At 38.8% G+C, this 18,091-nt stretch overlaps 1 protein-coding gene across 7 annotated transcripts in view; it reads right to left on the reverse strand.

Annotated features, from left to right (window-relative positions):
• MSRA (methionine sulfoxide reductase A) overlaps nt 1-18,091 on the reverse strand; it is a 525,135-nt gene that overhangs the window by 302,256 nt on the left and 204,788 nt on the right. For 5 of the 7 annotated variants that reach the window (XM_045880095.3, XM_064585320.1, XM_064585318.1 and 2 more), the window contains one exon: nt 7,787-7,906. The exons of the other annotated variants lie outside the window; for them this stretch is intronic. In XM_045880095.3, the coding sequence (XP_045736051.1) occupies nt 7,787-7,906 (120 nt within the window). The remainder of the gene's footprint in view (nt 1-7,786; nt 7,907-18,091) is intronic. 7 annotated transcript variants of the gene reach the window in all.

Here is an 18,091-nt window from a genome sequence, read left to right on the forward strand (position 1 = left end):
AAGTTCAAGGTCAATTTTATGTCTAACATCTAAGGAACAAAAAGTGATCAAATTGCTTATAGCAAGAACTGAACACCGGAATTCTTGCCTTTTCAGGGATATGCCAATAACTTAGTAATTTACCTTGACTGACATTGAAATGAGTACAATAAGACTTACTACGCACTAAAAAGAGATTTAATGTAGTCTGCAAGGAATTTAAAAAGAGTTTTACATTGCTTGGTAAAATCTGCTAATAACAGAACTCATCACTACTTCGAAGAAAAATGGGATCATTAATCTTATGTAAGATACATAGACACGTACATCCACCCAAACACTTCAGAAATTAAGTCAAACTAAAAAAGTATACTGAGCTGCTTTATATTAGTGGGGAAATGATTCAATGCTTTGTGAGAGCTCGTCAGCATCAAGGAAATAAGGATGTGCCTTTGGGGAGGGGGTGGGTCTGACTGACTCTGAACAAAGAAGAGGGATAGGAGAAAATGGCTTCTGCTTGAAGCGTCATGTGCACATTCTGTGGGCTGACCCCACGCCCCTGCCCAGTGTTGCTTCATGACCCTTCACTTTCATCTTTAACATGCCCAAGAGCTAGAGTGGTAGAAAGTGCATGTCCTTGATTTTCTACGATGCCTCCAATTTGAAATACTTTTATTTTCAAGTAAGAACTTCACCACAACTCTACTGGCTTCATAAAATAGCACTGCCCCCATTTTACGAGAGAGGAAACTGAGTCCAGGAAGCAAAACGGCCTGAACATCGACACTGCTGGAAGGTGACATGAGGACTCGCACGCTCTGTGCCTCCCAGGTCAGGCTCCTGCTCAGAACGGCCACTGGATGGGTTGCCTGAAAATCCCCCGGAGTGTTGCAGTGAAATAAAGTATCTGGGCCTCAGATTCTCTGTGGTGATGGTGCAAATCTCACTTCTGAGAAAAAGTTATGCAGTCCCTTTCATGCTTCTGGTTTTGGTGCCACTTGGCTGTGCAGATTTCTAAAAGCTTTTGAGTAGACTAATAAACACGGAATTGTTCTGAACATCTGTAAGCAAAATACGAAGAGATATTACCCAGTGAATGAACATCCTGGGTTTTCTCGCCAGAAATGGGGTTATTTGTGTATTAGGCTAATGCACTGAAATTAACCCAGAATGCTTACCCATTGCAGAATGTCTTTTCATATTTTCATCTGTGTAGTCGTTATTATAAAATGTAAGAATAATTCTCTATCAGGGTATTCAGGAATCTGAATAGCTCAATTACTTCTAAAATCAATGTAGTAAAGCAACAGCATGCCAGTTAATCAGTTGGTTTGCATAACAAATGTTTGGGGGAGTTGGTGTGGGGGGGGTGTGTGTGTGTGTGTGTATGCGCACACATGCATGTGTGTGTAAAGAGAAATCCAGGGTCAGCGCAATACTTTAAAACAAATGTGAAAGATCAAGCTTCCGTTTCACTACGGAGAAAGAATTCTGGAAGACAGGTACTATTTAATTCACTCAAGAAAGGCTACAGGAAATCTAGGCTCCTAGCAGTTACACCATCCCAGGTTTCTATGGGATCTCTAGTGCTAGGCATACGCTGAGCTTTTAAGGAACACCAAATGAATGCATAAATCCTTGGAAGTCATTTTAGGATTAGAATGGTGGCCACTAAAACTTAGATTACTTCTCAGCACATTAGAGACAGATCTGAAACACGACAAGAAATAGTGGCCAAACAGTGGCCACGAGCCACGCCACCTCACATCCAAGCTGCGACTGCATTCCCAGTACAGGAGCTGGTGATGGGCAGCTCACAGAGGGCTCCCGATTCAGGCCTGGAATATCTAGGAGATGCAAGTTTCTCAGCCTGTGGCTCTCGTTCAGTGCTAATTGGTGAATCCAAGGAAGAGAAGTTTAAGTGCCTACTATAGGAGAAAGGTCAGTTTTAAAATAGGTTTAAATGAAATGATGGGCACATGTGAGGGGTGGGATTCTCCAGAGAAATGCAAGGAGGCAATCTCAGCCTTTGGCAAATCATTGTGGTCTGGCTTTTTTCAGCTTTGAAGGCCAAAATTCCATTTTTATCATTTAATTTAACCCAAGGTTAATCCAATATGGAGAGAATGACCTGTGTAGACTAAACTCACAATAAACTGAGATATACATCTCAGAATGGCATTTAATAGAATTTGAAATGAGAATTAGAACTGTCTGGCTGACCACCCTAGTCTCATTGTATTTCCTTTCTGTAAATAATCTCCCCAGGAGGACAAAAGATGAGAAGTTTCTCCAGAGTGTGGATCAGAATAAGAGGAGTTACTGATAAAACTTAAAAGCATCGGAGTGTCAGGCCCTGGGAGTCTGTCCAGAAGCCAAACCTTACAGAGCAACCCGGAGGGTGCCAGCAGGACTTCCCCTTTCCCAAGCTGGCCTGGCTGACCAGCCTCCCTGGCAAGGACCCTCTTTTTTTTTTTTCCTTTTTACATATGGCAGGGCATTCTATCGGGTTACTCTGAGGTCCTACAGACCTGGTTGCCACACTCTCTTCTAAGCGACTGCCTATCTCCACTCTGAGCATCACAGCCTTGTTTTATATGTCATTCCCAAAGGGCAACTTTATTGCCTTGAGGAACTGCTGTCCCCTTGTATCTTCTCCAGATGTCAGGCTCAAGTATCACGCAGATCACCTGGCATGTAACCCACCTATTAGTGAGCCATTAATGAACGTTCTACTTACATGTCAGACTCAACTCTGTCCTTGTGTCACCATCATGGGATCACCTCTTCTCCTGGCTCTTACTAGAAGCCATACGGCTTTTTTTTTTTTTAAAGATTTTATTTATTTATTTGAGAGAGAGAGAATGAGAGACAGAGAGCACGAGAGGGAAGAGGGCAGAGCGAGAAGCAGACCCCTGCTGAGCAGGGAGCCCGACGTGGGACTCGATCCTGGGACTCCAGGATCATGACCTGAGCCGAAGGCAGTCGCTTAACCAACTGAGCCACCCAGGCGCCCCGCCATACGGCTTTTCTGCGTGCCTAACTGTACCTCCAGCTCGGGTCTCAGAACCACAGGAGCATCAATAGCCACAAAGAAATAACATTCAGACATTAATATGCATCCTACCCGGATACACACCTGCTATTACACTCACATACACACTCACTTGCTCACTCACCCCCCGAGGCAGCACATATCCACTAGCATGTGAGCATGACAAATGGCAGCCAATGTTTCTGGTTCCATGGCTTCCATGGTGATCCATGTGATCACCAATCTGTGGGCCAAGACAGTGCTGTGGTAGTTCTGACATTAGTCATTATGTGATAGGTTGGGGGTGGGGGAAGGGAGGAGTGGCAAATCCCTTTGGATTTCGAAAACTGGCCCCCCGCTCTGAGTGCTATTCCTGGAATTCTGGCACCTGCCCCAAGAAACCAAATGGTACCTTAGGCTCAAGTGTACTTGCTATATGAGAAGGAATTTGGCAGGTCCAGGTCCTAGGCTTTGTTTCTTGAATGAATGAATGAATGAATGAATGAATGAATGAATGAATACCTTTACAAAAGACTATGTTGCGACCAAACTTAACTACAAACACAAGAATAAGCAATTTTTGAAATTAATCCAATACTGGAGCACAGACTAGTATTTCTCTCCTATGAAACCTCAGCAACTATTATGCATCTTAGTGGAGCCTTGGTTTTTCTTCCCTTTAAGTCAGACCCCTCCAGGGCTGACTTATTCAATACGGCTTTGAGCACCCAAGGCTTCAGCAGGGAAGCCCTCCCAGTATAACCTGCTTTCTGTCTCCCCCATCCTCTCCTTGGTCAAAAATCTTTAATTAGCTGGTTACCCCAATTACTCTAGCTGGGGACCTTGTTTGTTCTCCTTCCCTGCTATTCCCAGGGACCTGAAGGCTCTATCACTTCTGTGCCAGAGGGTCCTTTCTATCACAGTTTCTCTCTGTCTTTTTGTTTTTTCTTTTCATGATCAGAACAACAACAACAAAAAAAAGCCCGGGGAAAGAAATCATTTCTCCTTCTGTGTCTGGGTAAGACCCCATAACCATCATTTCCCAATCAGGAACAAGTTTCCATGACAACCACGCTTCCCAATGCCACCACTAACTTAGCAGGTAGTGTTCACATCAAATACAGAGTTCTTTACCAACCTCCGTGGTTTCCGTACAAGACTCTAAGATACCAGCTGTTTGCATGAACTGTATCTTTTTTTTTTTTTTTTTTTTTTGACAGAGAGAGACACAGCGAGAGAGGGAACACAGCAGGGGGAGTGGGAGAGGAGAAGCAGGCTTTCCGCGGAGCAGGGAGCCCGATGTGGGGCTCGATCCCAGGACCCTGGGATCATGACCTGAGCCGAAGGCAGACGCTTAACGACTGAGCCACCCAGGCGCCCCTGCATGAACTGTATCTTAAAAGAGTTTTGTTCTCTGCCCTTTGAAATATCAGAAAGACAAAAAAAATTGCTTGGTATTTTCTTTACTTGCAATCATTAAAAAGCATGCCAATTTTTTAAAACTATAGTGGAGGGATGGGCATGAAAGAGAGTGTGGGACTCAATGGAAGGAAGTATGAATGGACGAATGGAGAATCACTGGGATGTGAGAGACGCCATGGTCAGTGGCATAAACTTGATGCTGAGAGTCAATGAGGTTGGAATTCCTTATATATGTTACCTTGGGGAAGTTCCTCTTCCTCTCTAAGCCTCCACATGCCCTCTGTAAAGGACAGAAACTGAGACATTTCACAGAATTCTTTGGAAGATTAGATGGAAAAAAAGCAAAGAAGCAAAAAGTGCTTCTTACAGTGTCTGACACATAGTAGGAGTTCAACAAAGGGAAATTAGCATACTGTTCTTATTAACATAAAGAGATGAATAAGAACAAGTCTGAGCAAACAAGCAACCAAGTAGTCTAATTGATTATTAACATTTTGCTGGTGGAGAATAACAGTACAAGCAGCAGATATTTGGAGGTTTTCTTAGCAACCTTTTCTCTTGGACTATTAAGTCAGGTCTGCAATTACGGGAAGGAATCTATTCATTTCCATTCCTGAGACTTAAGAGGATACACCTGGGCAATCTCCAGGGTTCATCTGAATCTATTTATAGCTCTGCATAAGCATTTGTTTAATTTCGAAACAGATGCAAAGAAAAAACTTGGATTAACCATTAAAGTATTTGTTCAATATTCCACATTCTCAACACCAATGAGTATATTTCAGTTCTTCTGTAAAGGCAAGGAAAACAAGAATATGTATGTTTTTATGATAGTTTCAATATTGCATGGCTCAAATTTCATTTCAAAATCAGAATTCATATTGTAGCAAACAAACCATCATCCTCATTATTGAACAAACTCCCATACTCCAACTCCTCCCCCAACTGCATTCATGGTGCCCTCAGGGAGCTGAGAGGGCCTTCCACAAGTAACACCAATTCAACCTTTTGTTTTTAAAAGATAAAACTATTTATGTATTTTTAAAATCCCATTTTTGTCATTATGGTGGACTATATATCTAGATAATAAACCCTCCCTATTAAGAACTCTTAAGAGGGGTGCCAGGGTGGCTGGCAAACAACCAACTCTTGATTTTGGCTCAGGTCATGATCTCAGGGTCCTGAGATCGAGCTCTGCATTGGGATCCGTGCTTAGCAGGGAGTCTGCTTGAGATCCTCTCTCCCTCTCCCTCTGCCCCTCCCCCTACTCATGCTCCCTCGCTCTCTAAAATAAATAAATAAATCTAAAGAAAAGAACTCAAGATGTTGAATAAAATATTTTTTAAATGTGTTTTACAGTATGGATGTTCCTCAAAACATTAAAAATAAAACTATTCTATGATCCAGCAATCTCGCTTCTGGATATATATCCTAATGAAATGAAATCAGTAACTCAAAGAGAAAACTATGCTCCCATGTTCACCTCAGCATTATCCACAATAGCGATGGCTTGGAAACAACTGAAGTGCCCATCAGCAGAAGAATGGATAAAGGTATCGTGGTATATATATAACACAATCTTATTCAGCCTTACACATGAAGACAATTCTGCCACTTGCAACAATATGGATGAGGCTGGAAGAAATTATGCTAAGTGAAATTAATCCAGACACAGAAAAAAATGTATACTGCATGTTCTCACTTGTATGTGGAATCTAAAAAAATCACACTCATAGAACAGGGAGTAGAATGGTGGTTACCAAGGGCAGGAGTAGAAGGAAGCAGGGAAATGTTGGTCAAAAGATACAAACTTTCTGTTATGGAGGATGAATTAGTTCTAGAGAGCTAATGTACAGCACGGTGATGGTAGTTGATAATACTGTATTGTTCACTTGAAATCTGCTAAGAGAATAGATCACAGGCACTCTTGCCACAAAAAAAAAAAAAGTATTTGAGGAGATGGGTATGTTAATTAGCTTGACTATTAGTAATCATTTCACTCTGTATTATTAAAACATCATGTCATACACCTTCAATATATACCATTCTTATTTGAAAAATGGAAGAGAAAACACTGTGTTTTAAGTACTATGTGAGCTGGCAGAGAAGTAAAGGAAATCCTTGAAGCCAGAACAAAAAACAGATCCAGAATGGTTGTCTGGTATCTGAGCTAGAATTTGCCACGGGGGCATCTCCCTATCCTGGTAGCCAAATATTTTTCTGTAAAGGGCTAACTCATAAACGTTTTGTGCCATGAAAGCATTCACAGATAATATATAAATAAATGGGTACGGCTGGGTTTCTAGAAGACTTTATTTACATAACCTGGCAGTGGGTAGGATTTAGCCTGCAAGCCACAGTTTGCCAATCCCTTCATTATAGACTAGACTTGAATGTCTTACCCACAGAGAAACAATTACAGTGTGTGACGTTTTTCCCATATAGTAGACCACTGCAGTCTTTACATCCTTCTGTATACCTGCCTTTGGGGGATCCCTCCTGCATTGACTCTGGGCTAGCACGTGACTTGTTTTGGCCAGTGGGACACTAGTAAATGTGATATAAACAGAAACTTGAAAAGTGCTAGCACAATGGGGCTTATCCTCTCTTGCTGCTCCTGGGATCTCTGCACCCACCACCATGTGAATTTGCCCAGGCTGGTGTGCTGAAGACATGGTACATCATTCCCCCTACCCCAGCCAACAAAAAGGGACAGCCAGCACCAAATGCAGACCTATGAGTGAAGCCATCCTAGACCAACTAATCCCCAGGCAGCCTACCAGTTGACTAGAGTCACATGAGTGAGCCCAGACGAGACCAGCAGAAGAACCACCAAGATGAGAGCAGTCCAAATTGCTGACCCACGTAATCATAAACTAATGAGTGATTGCTTTAGAATTAAATTTTGCAGTGATTATTCTGCAACAAAAGCTAAATGATACATTCCATAGGAAATCTATTATCTTCTAAAAATATAAAGTGAGAGGGGGAGCCTGGGTGGCTCAGTCGACTGAGTGTCTGACTCTTGGTTTTGGCTCAGACTACGATCTCAGGTTCATGGGATCAAGCCCCGTGTTAAGGTCTGCACCTCAGCCAGGAGTCTGCTTGAGATTTTCTCCCTCTCCCTCTGCCCCTCCCGCGGCTTGCACATGTGCGCACTCTCTCTGAAATAAATAAATCTTTAAAAAAATAAAAACAAAGTGAGAGATCAAGTATACTTATAGAAATGGGAAAGAAAAGACTAAGACAACACAAAAAATTATATTTGCATTTTAAAGATCCTGTCACCTGCCAGCAGAGACAAGCCCTTTGTTGCTCCTTATAATCGAAGTTGGAGCAAATTCTTCCTACCTGAACAGACTTCTTTATAAGTAGGATTGGGAGTGTAGCCTCCTGCATAACCAACTTGAGTTGAATATACTCCTTTCATGGTCCAGAATTTCTTCTCAGCTCCCCAGAAACAGCCCATTCCTAAGAAAAACATAAGACACTGATTAATCCTTTGTCAAAAGCAATCATTGCATATTAGAAGCCCTGTTTTAATAGAAAAGAGAAGTTATTCATGTCATTTAGTAATCAAAAATAACTAAGGTTTATCCTTTAAAGAAGGACAGTTTTATGGAGGCAACCTAAGTGTCCATCAAGATGATGGATAAGGAAGATGTGGTACACACACACACACACACACATGCATATGCACACACATACTGGAATATCATGCAACCACAAAAAAGGATGAGATCATGCCATGTGAGACAAAATGAATGTACCTAGGGAGTATTATGCTAAGTGAAATAAGTCAGACTCAGAAAGACTAACACCATATGATTTCACTCATAAGTTGAATCAAAAAACTAATAACAACAACAAGAAATGAACAAACAACAAAAAGCAGAATCAGACCTATAAATTCAGAGAACTGATGGTTGCCAGGGAGAAGTAGTTGGAGGATGGGCAAAATAGGTGAGAGGGAGTAGGAGATACAGGCTTCCAGTTATGGAATGAGTAAGTCACAGGATTAAAGGCACAGCATAAGGAATATAGGCAATGATACTGTAATAGCATTGTATCTGAACAGATGGTAGCTACACTTACGGTGAACATAGCATAATGGGTAAACTTGTTGAACCACTATGATGTACACCTAAGACTAATGTAACATTGTGTGTCAACTATACTCAAATTAAAAAGAAACATGTTAGAAATCAAGAAGAAAAGAATCAAATTAATTTAGAAGAATTTTTAACATCTAAAATAATTTAAGGTTCTTTGCATAGACTGTATCTTTGCTTTAGTTGTGCAAAAAGTTAGCCTCAAATTTTAATGAAGTTAGTAAAGTATACCTTTCCAAATAACAGAGTAAAAAGATAATTGCATTTGATGAATGATTTCAACACACAATTCACTATGGACTTGTTAAAACATAGTAACTTGTGGGACACCTAAGTGGCTCAGTCGTTAAGCATCTGCCTTCAGCTCAAGTCATGGTCCCAGGATCCTGGGATCGAGCCCCACATCGGGCTTTCCGCTCAGCGGGAAGCCTGCTTCTCCCTCTCCTACTCCCCCTGCTTGTGTTCCCTCTCTTGCTGTGTTTCTCTGTCAAATAAATAAATAAAATCTTTAAAAACAAAACAAAACATAATAACTTGTATTAAAAGCATAAATTTATTTAATGATCAGCATGCTGGTCATGCTTTTGAAAAAAATTCCAACAAAGAAAGGTAACACTAACTTACTGACTTAAATGGGAAAACATCCCCAAATCAACACAGATTGATGCATTTCTCTCTATATATCCTATTGGTCTGTTTCTCTGGAAAACCTTGACTAAGATTTCCTCAGATTTTTTTTTTTTAAGATTTTATTTGACAGAGAGAGACACAGCGAGAGAGGGAACACAAGCAGGGGGAGTGGGAGAGGGAGAAGCAGGCTTCCTGCAGAGCAGGGAGCCCAATGCAGGGCTCAATCCCAGGACCCTGGGATCATGACCTGAGCCGAAGGCAGACGCTTAACAACTGAGCCACCCAGGCGCCCCAATTGATGCAGTTTTCAATTAACAATTTCACATAATGTGTTCAGTTTCTTCAAAAATGTTTAAGTCATTATAAACTTTCATGTGATAAATCACTGCTCACCAAAGGTTGAGTTCTGTTACTAAATATAATGACTGAGGAAACAGAGAAGGGGGAAGGCAGAGAAAGAGACAGCAACAAATACACAAAGGAACTCACAAAAATAGCATTCCATCCAACTAGCAAACATTGTGCTTGTATCAGTAGTTACTGGATTCTTTTGGAACATATGGTGAAAACCAAGACCTAGCTCCCAAGAATGCACATACACACTTCGAAAATGTAGCATTACACCTTCCTGGGCTCCAAATAAAGAGCCCTCGCTTTCTACCATGAGTTTCTAAACTGTCCACAATTGCTATTCTGTGACCAACTTCTAGATGTAAGTAAGATCACTGCCTTGCTCAAGTTTTATACAGCTTTATTAAGTCATATATAATTAAGATCTTGGGAAGAACAACAGTTGGCAAATTAATATATGCCTCCTGCTTCTACAATCACTGGATTTGTTAGACTTGATGACAGAACTGAAAAAAAAATTAGATGGAAGTTTACTGAAATTCTTGACACTTGTTAATATTCTATAATTCAGAACAGTAATAACCAAGATGCAATGTGCATTATGATATACATGATACAAAAATATATTTGCTCAAGTGTGAGGGGAAATACATTGACCAAAAATAGATTAACAGTTAAAAAATAGGATAGAGCCATATGACAAAAATTCATATAGTAAAAAAATTACTGTTGTGATAACAATGCAACATGGAAATATGTATATGATTATATCATAATTAAGGCTAAATTTAAAAGGAAAAAAACACAAGTATATGCACGTTCTTATTAAAACTATGAAAACAATATCCATCCCGAAATAGATGAGAAGGAAATATACAAAGTTATAACTATGATTGTTTTATAGTGGTGAGAATACAGGAATTTTTTCATTTTTCAAGTGTGTCTGTAATAGATTCATATTACTTTAAAAATGAAAAATGTATACTTTTTTAAAAAAAGAAAAAAGTCAAAGAAAAACATAACCATATGCATTGTTTGAGTTACAAGTGCAAGATACCATTCTTCCTGTTTACAAGTGAGTTGTTTGCTGCTAGTGAATATAGCTAAATATTTACTGAGTATTTATAAAAATGGACTATCCTCAAATCTCTGGAACAAGAATTCGCTATTAATTTTACTTCATTGCATTTCTGGGATCAGGGAATTGTATTAGTCAAGGTTTTCCAGAGAAACAGACCAATAGGATATAGAGAGAGAAATTTATTATGAGGATTAGCTCCTGCAGTTGTAGAGGCTGAGAAGTCCATGATGGTCTGCAAGCCAGAGACCCAGGAAAGCTGGTACTATAATCCCAGTCCAAACTCAAAGGTCTGAGAACCAGGCGAGCCAGTGATGTAAGTCCCCATCCAAGTCTGAAGGCTGCATAGTCAGCATCACTGATGTACAAGGGCAGGAAAAGATGGATGTCCCAGCTCAAACAAAGAGTAAATCCACCCTTCTGGCATTTTATTCTATCTGGATCCTTGACAGATTGGAGGATGCCCACCCACATTGGTGAGGGTGATCTTTCCTCAATCTACCAATTCAAATGCTGATCTCTTTCCAAAACATCCTCACAGACACATCTGGAAATGGCTATCTGGGCATCCCTCAGCCATGTCAAGTTGACACATAAAATAAACCACTACAGGAATGATGACAGTGAATCTCTGGAGAAAGATAAGTAAAAAGTGAGGTGGGCAGCATTACTGAGCATAAAAGGCCATAAACAGCACCCAGGAGTTGTGCAGTGTGATAAACTGAAGGCACTCTAGCCCCTGACATTCAGAAGTCTGTGAGGTTCACTGAATAAAATACTTCTTTCTCGCACAATGAACATTGATGGTACCAAAGGGTACTTCAAGCTTTCAGCATTCTATGCACAAGGTACATGATGGGCCTTTTTAGCAGCCAGCCTAACCTGACCATTGTCTCCAGTCTCACCCTGATGGCCCCAGACTTTATATCTTCACTATATAGCCTCATGCTATATAGAGCTATAACACTTAAAATGGATCTTGGCCAGACCAAACAAAATATTTACTGCAAGTTATTTAATCCCCTTTTGATGTTTAATAGGGATCAAGAAAAGACCCCTGTTAGAAGGAGGATGACCCCGCTCCAGCTGGGCACAGGCCTCCAGGGGAGGTCATGCATGGCTGAAAATAATGCTTTGGGGACCTGGTGTGTAATCAATGTCAAAATTTCTGGAGAGGTACTTAACTTGGAATAAGGGTTGTTGTAGGAATAAAACTCCTCCTTGAAGCAATCAGATGTTTCATCTAGTGGCTTCCAGTATAACCTAAGCATTCTATTATTTGATTTTGAGTGTGTGTGTGTGTGTGTGCATGTGTGTGCTTAAACAAAGAAAAAAGTTTATGACAGAATTTCTCAGAACTTACAACAATCTAGTAAAAAACATAAACATCATCAAATATATATATTAAAAAAGATATAGTATGCATTATTATTTTAAGATATTTTATATCTTGGGGGGCACCTGGGTGGCTCAGTTGGTCTGACTCTTGATTTCGGCTCAGGTCATGATCTCAGGGTCATGAGATTGAACACAAGATCAGGCTCTGCACTGGGTGTGGAGCCTGCTTGGGATTCTCTCTCTCCCTCTCCCCCTGCCCGCAGGTGACCCCCTTCTTGCACACTATCTCTCTAAAAAAGTTAAGTAAATAATTAATTAAATATTTTGTATTTTTAACTGTTTATTATAAAGTAAAACACAGGTACAGAAAAGCCACACAGAACAGATGCATACCTCAATGCATTATTATTAGGCAAACATCCTTATAACTACCAGCCGGGTCAAGAAATGGAAATTGTCCATCCCCCTCAGAACTCCTCCTTGTATCACACCCCAATCACAACTCCCTTCCTCCCCTAAAAGTAACCACTCTCTGATCTTTACAGTAATCACCTCCTTCTGTTTCTTTATATGTTTACCACTCGAGGTGTCCATCCTGATATTATTGTTCAGTTGTGCTCATTTTTTTTTTTAAACCTGATGTGGCCTTAAGTTCTTTTTCTTTTTTTTAATTATGTTATGTTAATCACCATACATCATTAGTTTTTGATGTAGTGTTCCATGATTCATTGTTTGCATATAACACCCAGTGCTCCATGCAGAATGTGCCCTCTTTAATACCCATCACCAGGCTAACCCACCCCCCCTCCCTTCTAGAACCCTCAGTTTGTTTTTCAGAGTCCATAGTCTCTCATGGTTCATCTCCCCCTCCGATTTCCCCCCCTTCATTCTTCCCCTCCTGCTATCTTCTTTTTTTTTTTTTTTTTAACATATAATGTATTATTTGCTTCAGAGGTACAGGTCTGTGATTCAACAGTTTTACACAATTCACAGCTCTCACCATAGCACATACCCTCCCCAATGTCTACCACCCAGCCACCCCATCCCTCCCACCGCTCACCACTCCAGCAACCCTCAGTTTGTTTCCTGAGATTAAGAATTCCTCATATCAGTGAGGTCATATGATACATGTCTTTCTCTGATGGACTTATTTCGCTCAGCATAATACCCTCCAGTTCCATCCACGTCATTGCAAATGGCAAGATTTCATTCTTTTTGATGGTTGCATAATATTCTGTTGTATATATATACCACATCTTCTTTATCCATTCATCTGGCCTTAAGTTCTTTTAATCAACAGGTTCCCTCTCCATTCTTTTCCTTCTGATTTATCCACTGAAGAAAACAGGAGTCACTGACCTGCAGAGCTTCCCACAATGTAGATTTTGCCAATTGCATTCTCATGGCACAATTCAACTTGTTCCTCTATCCTTGGTATTTCCTGCAAATTTGCTGGACCCAGAACCTTGAACAGACTCAGATTCCAACCTTTGGCAAAACTGTACGTGATACTATGTTCTTTTTAATGCAACTTTAAAAAAATTTTTTCCAGCTTTATTGAGATATAATTGATCTATGACATTGTTATAGATCACAATGTTGTTAAGGTACACAACATGATTTGGCATATATATAAAATGAATAATTACAACAATAAGTTTAGTTAACACATCCATCACCTCACATAATTACAATTTATCTTTACAGTAAAAACATTTAAGATTTACTAGCAACTTTCAAGTATACAATATTATTAACTATAGTAATCATAATGTATATTAGATCCCCAGAACTTATTCATCTTATAACCAGAAGTTTGTACCCTTTGACCAACATCAACCCATTACTCCTACCTCCCCAACCCCCAGAAACCACCATTCTACTCTCCTTTCTATGAATTTGGCTTTTTTAAGATTCAAAAATTAGTGAGATCAGATGGCATTTGTCTTTCTCAGTCTGACTGATTTCACTTAGCATAATGCCCTCAAGGTCTATCATGTTGTTACAAATGGCAGGATTTCCTTATTTTTTATGGCCAAATAGTATTCCACTGTATACAGACCACATCTTCTTCATCTAATCTGTCAAAGAACACTTAGGTTATTTCCCATGTCTTGGTTACTATGAATAATGTTGGAATGAACATGGGGATGTACATATCTCTCCATGATAGTGATTTCATTTCCTTTAGATACATACCCAGAAGTAAGACTCTGGATCATATGGTAGTTCTATTTTTAATTTTTGAAAAATCTCCATACTATTTTCCATAATGACTGTGCCACTTCACATTCCTAACAACAGCACACTGGGGTTCCCTTTCCTCCACATCCTAGCAACACCTGTGATCTTTTGTCTTTTTGGTAACAGCCATTCCAACAGGTGTGAGGTGATACCTAACTGTGGTTTTGATTTGCATTTCCCTGGTCATTAATGATGTTGAGTGTGTTTTCAGGTACCTGTTGGCCATTTGTATGCCTTCTTTGGAAAAATCTCTTCATTTTCAATCAAATTTGGGGGGGTATTTTTGGTATTGAGTTGTAGGAGCTCCTTGTATATTTTGGATATGAACCCTTTATCTGATACATGGTTTGCAATTACTTCCTCCATTCCACTGTCTCTTCATTCTGCTGATTGTTTCTTTTGCTGTGCAGAAGCTTCTTATTTTGATGTATTCCCACTTATTTGATTTTGTTTTTGTTGCTTGTGTTTTTGGTGTCATATCCAAAGTATCATTGTCAAGACCAATGTCAAGGAGCTTTTTCTCTAAGTTTTCTTCTAAAAGTTTTATGATTTCAGGTCTCAATATTCAAGTCTTCAATCCATTTCAAGTTATATTTTGTGAGTGGTGTAAGATAGGGGTCCAGTTTCACTCTTCTGCATGCAAATATCCACTTTTCTCAACATGATTTATGTAAAAGACTATCTTTTCCCCATTGAGTATTCTTGGCTCAATTATCAATTATTAGTTGATATTAGTTAACCATATATGTGTGAGTTTATTTCTGGGCTCTCTATTCTATTCCATTGGTCTATGTGTCTGTTTTTATGGCAGTACCCTACTGTTTTGATTACCATAGCTTTGTAGTATAATTTGAAATCATAAAGTGTGATGCTTAGAGCTTTGTTCTTCTTTCTCAGAACTGCTTTGGCTATTTGAGGTATTTTGTGGTGCCATACAAATTTTGTATTGTTTTTCTGTTTCTGTGAAAAATGCCACTGGAATTTTGATATTAAGTTTGATATGGGATTGCATTAAATCTATAGATGGCTTTAGGGAGTATGGACATCTTAACAATATTAATTCTTCCAATTCATGAACATGGAATATCTTTCCATTTCTGTTTGTCTTCTTCAATTTCTTTCATCAATATCTTATAGTTTTTGGTGCACAGATTACTTCACTTCCTCAGGTAAATTTATTCCTAAGTATTTTATTGGTTTTGATGTCATTGTGAGTGGGATTATTTTATTTCTCTTTCAGATATTTCAGTGTTAGTGTATAGAAATGCAACTGATTTTTGGATGTTGATTTTGTATACTGAAATTTTACTGAATTCATTGATTAGTTCTAACAGCTTTTTTTTTTTTTTTTTTTTTTGGTGAAGTTTTAGGGTTTTTTCCATATAAGATAATGCCATCTTCAGACAGAGAAAATTTTACTTCTTCCTTTCTGATAGGATGCCTTTTATTTCTTTTTCTTGCCTAATTTCGCTGGCTAAAACTTCCAGCACTATGTTAAATCGAACTTTTGAGAGTGAGCACCCTTTTCTTGTTTCTGATCTGAGCAGAAAAGCTTTCAGCTTTTTCACCATTGAGTATGATGTTAGCTATGGGTCTGTCATATATGGCCTTTATTATGTTGAGGTATGTTCCCTCTATATCTTCTTAAATTTGTGGAGAGTGTTTGTCATGAAAGGGTGTTGAATTTTGGCAAAAAGTTTTTCTGCATCTTTGAGTCATATGGTTTTTATCCTTCATTCCATTAATATGATGTATCACATTTATTGTTTTACATATGCTGACCCATCCTTGCATCCTAGGGATAAATTCCACTTGATCATAGTGCATGATCCTTTTTTTTTTTTTTTTTAGATTTTATTTATTTATTTGAGAGAGAGAGGGAGAGAGGGAGAGAGAGCACAAGAGGGGGGAGCTGGAGAGGGAGAAGCAGACTCTCTGCTGACCAGGGAGCCTGATGTGGGACTCGATCCCGGGACTCCAGGATCATGACCTGAGCCGAAGGCAGTCACTTCACCAACTGAGCCACCTAGGCACCCCAGTGCATGATCCTTTTAATATGCTTTTGAGTTTTGGCTTGCTAATATTTTGTTGAGAATTTTTGCATTTATGTTCTTCAGGGATGCTGGCCTGTAATTGTCCTGTCCTGTAGCATCTTTACCTGGCTTCAGTATCAGGGTAATGCTGTCCTCATAAAAATGAGTTTTGGAGCATTCTTTCCTTTTCAGTTTTTTTGGAGAATTTGAGAAGGATCAGCATTAATTCTTCTTTAATGTTTGGTAGAATTCACCAGTGAAGCCAAATGGTCCTGGGCTTTTTTTGTTGGAAGATTTTTCATTATTGCCTCAATCTCCTTAGTCCCATTGATTTGTTCAGGTTTTCTATTCTTCATGGTAGGCTTGGTAGGCTATATGTTTCCAGGAATTTATGCATTTCTTCTGTTATCTAATTTGTTGCCATATAATTTTGCATAGTGGTTTCTTATGATAATAACTTACTTTACATCACATTCAAAAACTCTGCACTTTATTTCTCCTCCCCTCATACTCACTTTTTGATGTCACAGTTTTTACATTGTGCACCTGTTAATAAATTATTATAGCTATATTCTCATTATTTTTTAACTTATATACTAGAGTTAAAGTAATTTACATACCTCCATTGCTGTATTCGATTCTGTATTTGACTATATATTTACCTTTACCAGTCAGTTCTATACTTTCATATGTTTTCATGTTGTTATTTAATATACCTTCATTTCAATTTAAAGAAATCCCCTTAGCATTTCTTGTAAGACAAATCTAATAGTAATGAACTCCCTTAGCTTTTGTTTGTTTGGAAATGCCTTTATTTCTTCTTCATTTCTGAAGGACAGTATTACTTGGTATGATGTTCTTGGTTGATGTTTTTTTTTTTTTTCTTTCAGCACTTTGAATATATCATCCCACTGCCTATTGGTCTGCAAGGTTTCTGCAGAAAAGTCCACTGATAGCCTAATGGGGATTCCCTTGTATGAGTCATTTTTCTCTTGCTGCTTTCAAAATTCTCTCCTTGTCTTTCAGTTTTAACATTTTAATTATAATGTGTCTCAGAGTAATCTTCCTTAGGTTAATCTGCTTGCAGTCCTTTGAGCTTCCTGTACTTGGATGTCCATATCTTTCCCAAGATTTGGGAAGTTTTCAGCAATTATTTCTTTAAATAATCTTTCTAGCCCTTTCTATCTTCTTCTGGGACTCCCATGATACAAATGGTCATTCACTTGAGTGCATCCCATAATTCACACAGGTTTTCTTCACTCTTTTTTCTTTTTTCTTTTTGTTCCTCTAGCTGGCTAATTCCAAATGATCTGTCTTTGAGTTTGCTGATTCTTTCTTCTTCATAAGCAAATCTGTTACTGAAGTTCTCTACTGAATTTTCCAGTTCTGTCATTGTATTCTTCAGCTCCAGGATTTCTGGTTAGTTCTTTTTAATGGCTTTATTTCTTTATTAAACTTCTCATTTTGTTCATGTACTGTTTTCCTGAATTCATTTAGTTTTCTATCTATGTTCTCTTGCATTTCATTCAATTTCTTTATGTTGATTATTTTGATTCTTTGTCAGGCAAATTATAGATCTCCATTTGCAGTCAGAGCTTTATTAGTTTCCTCTGGTGGTGTCGTATTTGCCTGATTCTTCATAATTCATGTAGCCTTGCATTGGTGTCTGTGCATTTAAAGGAGCACACACTTTTTCCAGTCTTTACAGACTGGTTTCTATGTTCTTTGGTGATGAAGCACCTAATATCTAGTTGTCTCTCATTTTGTGATATTAGCAACCATTTATACTCAATGCTTAGATGTTAATTCCCTGAGAGTTGCAAAATGGTCATCTTCTAATTCTATCACTTCTTTTACATTTATTAGTTGA

This window comes from Mirounga angustirostris, unplaced genomic scaffold (assembly GCF_029215605.1).
Source record: "Mirounga angustirostris isolate CCGP_5_RB_7025 unplaced genomic scaffold, mMirAng1.0.hap1 SCAF_2, whole genome shotgun sequence".
Taxonomy (NCBI): domain Eukaryota; kingdom Metazoa; phylum Chordata; class Mammalia; order Carnivora; family Phocidae; genus Mirounga; species Mirounga angustirostris.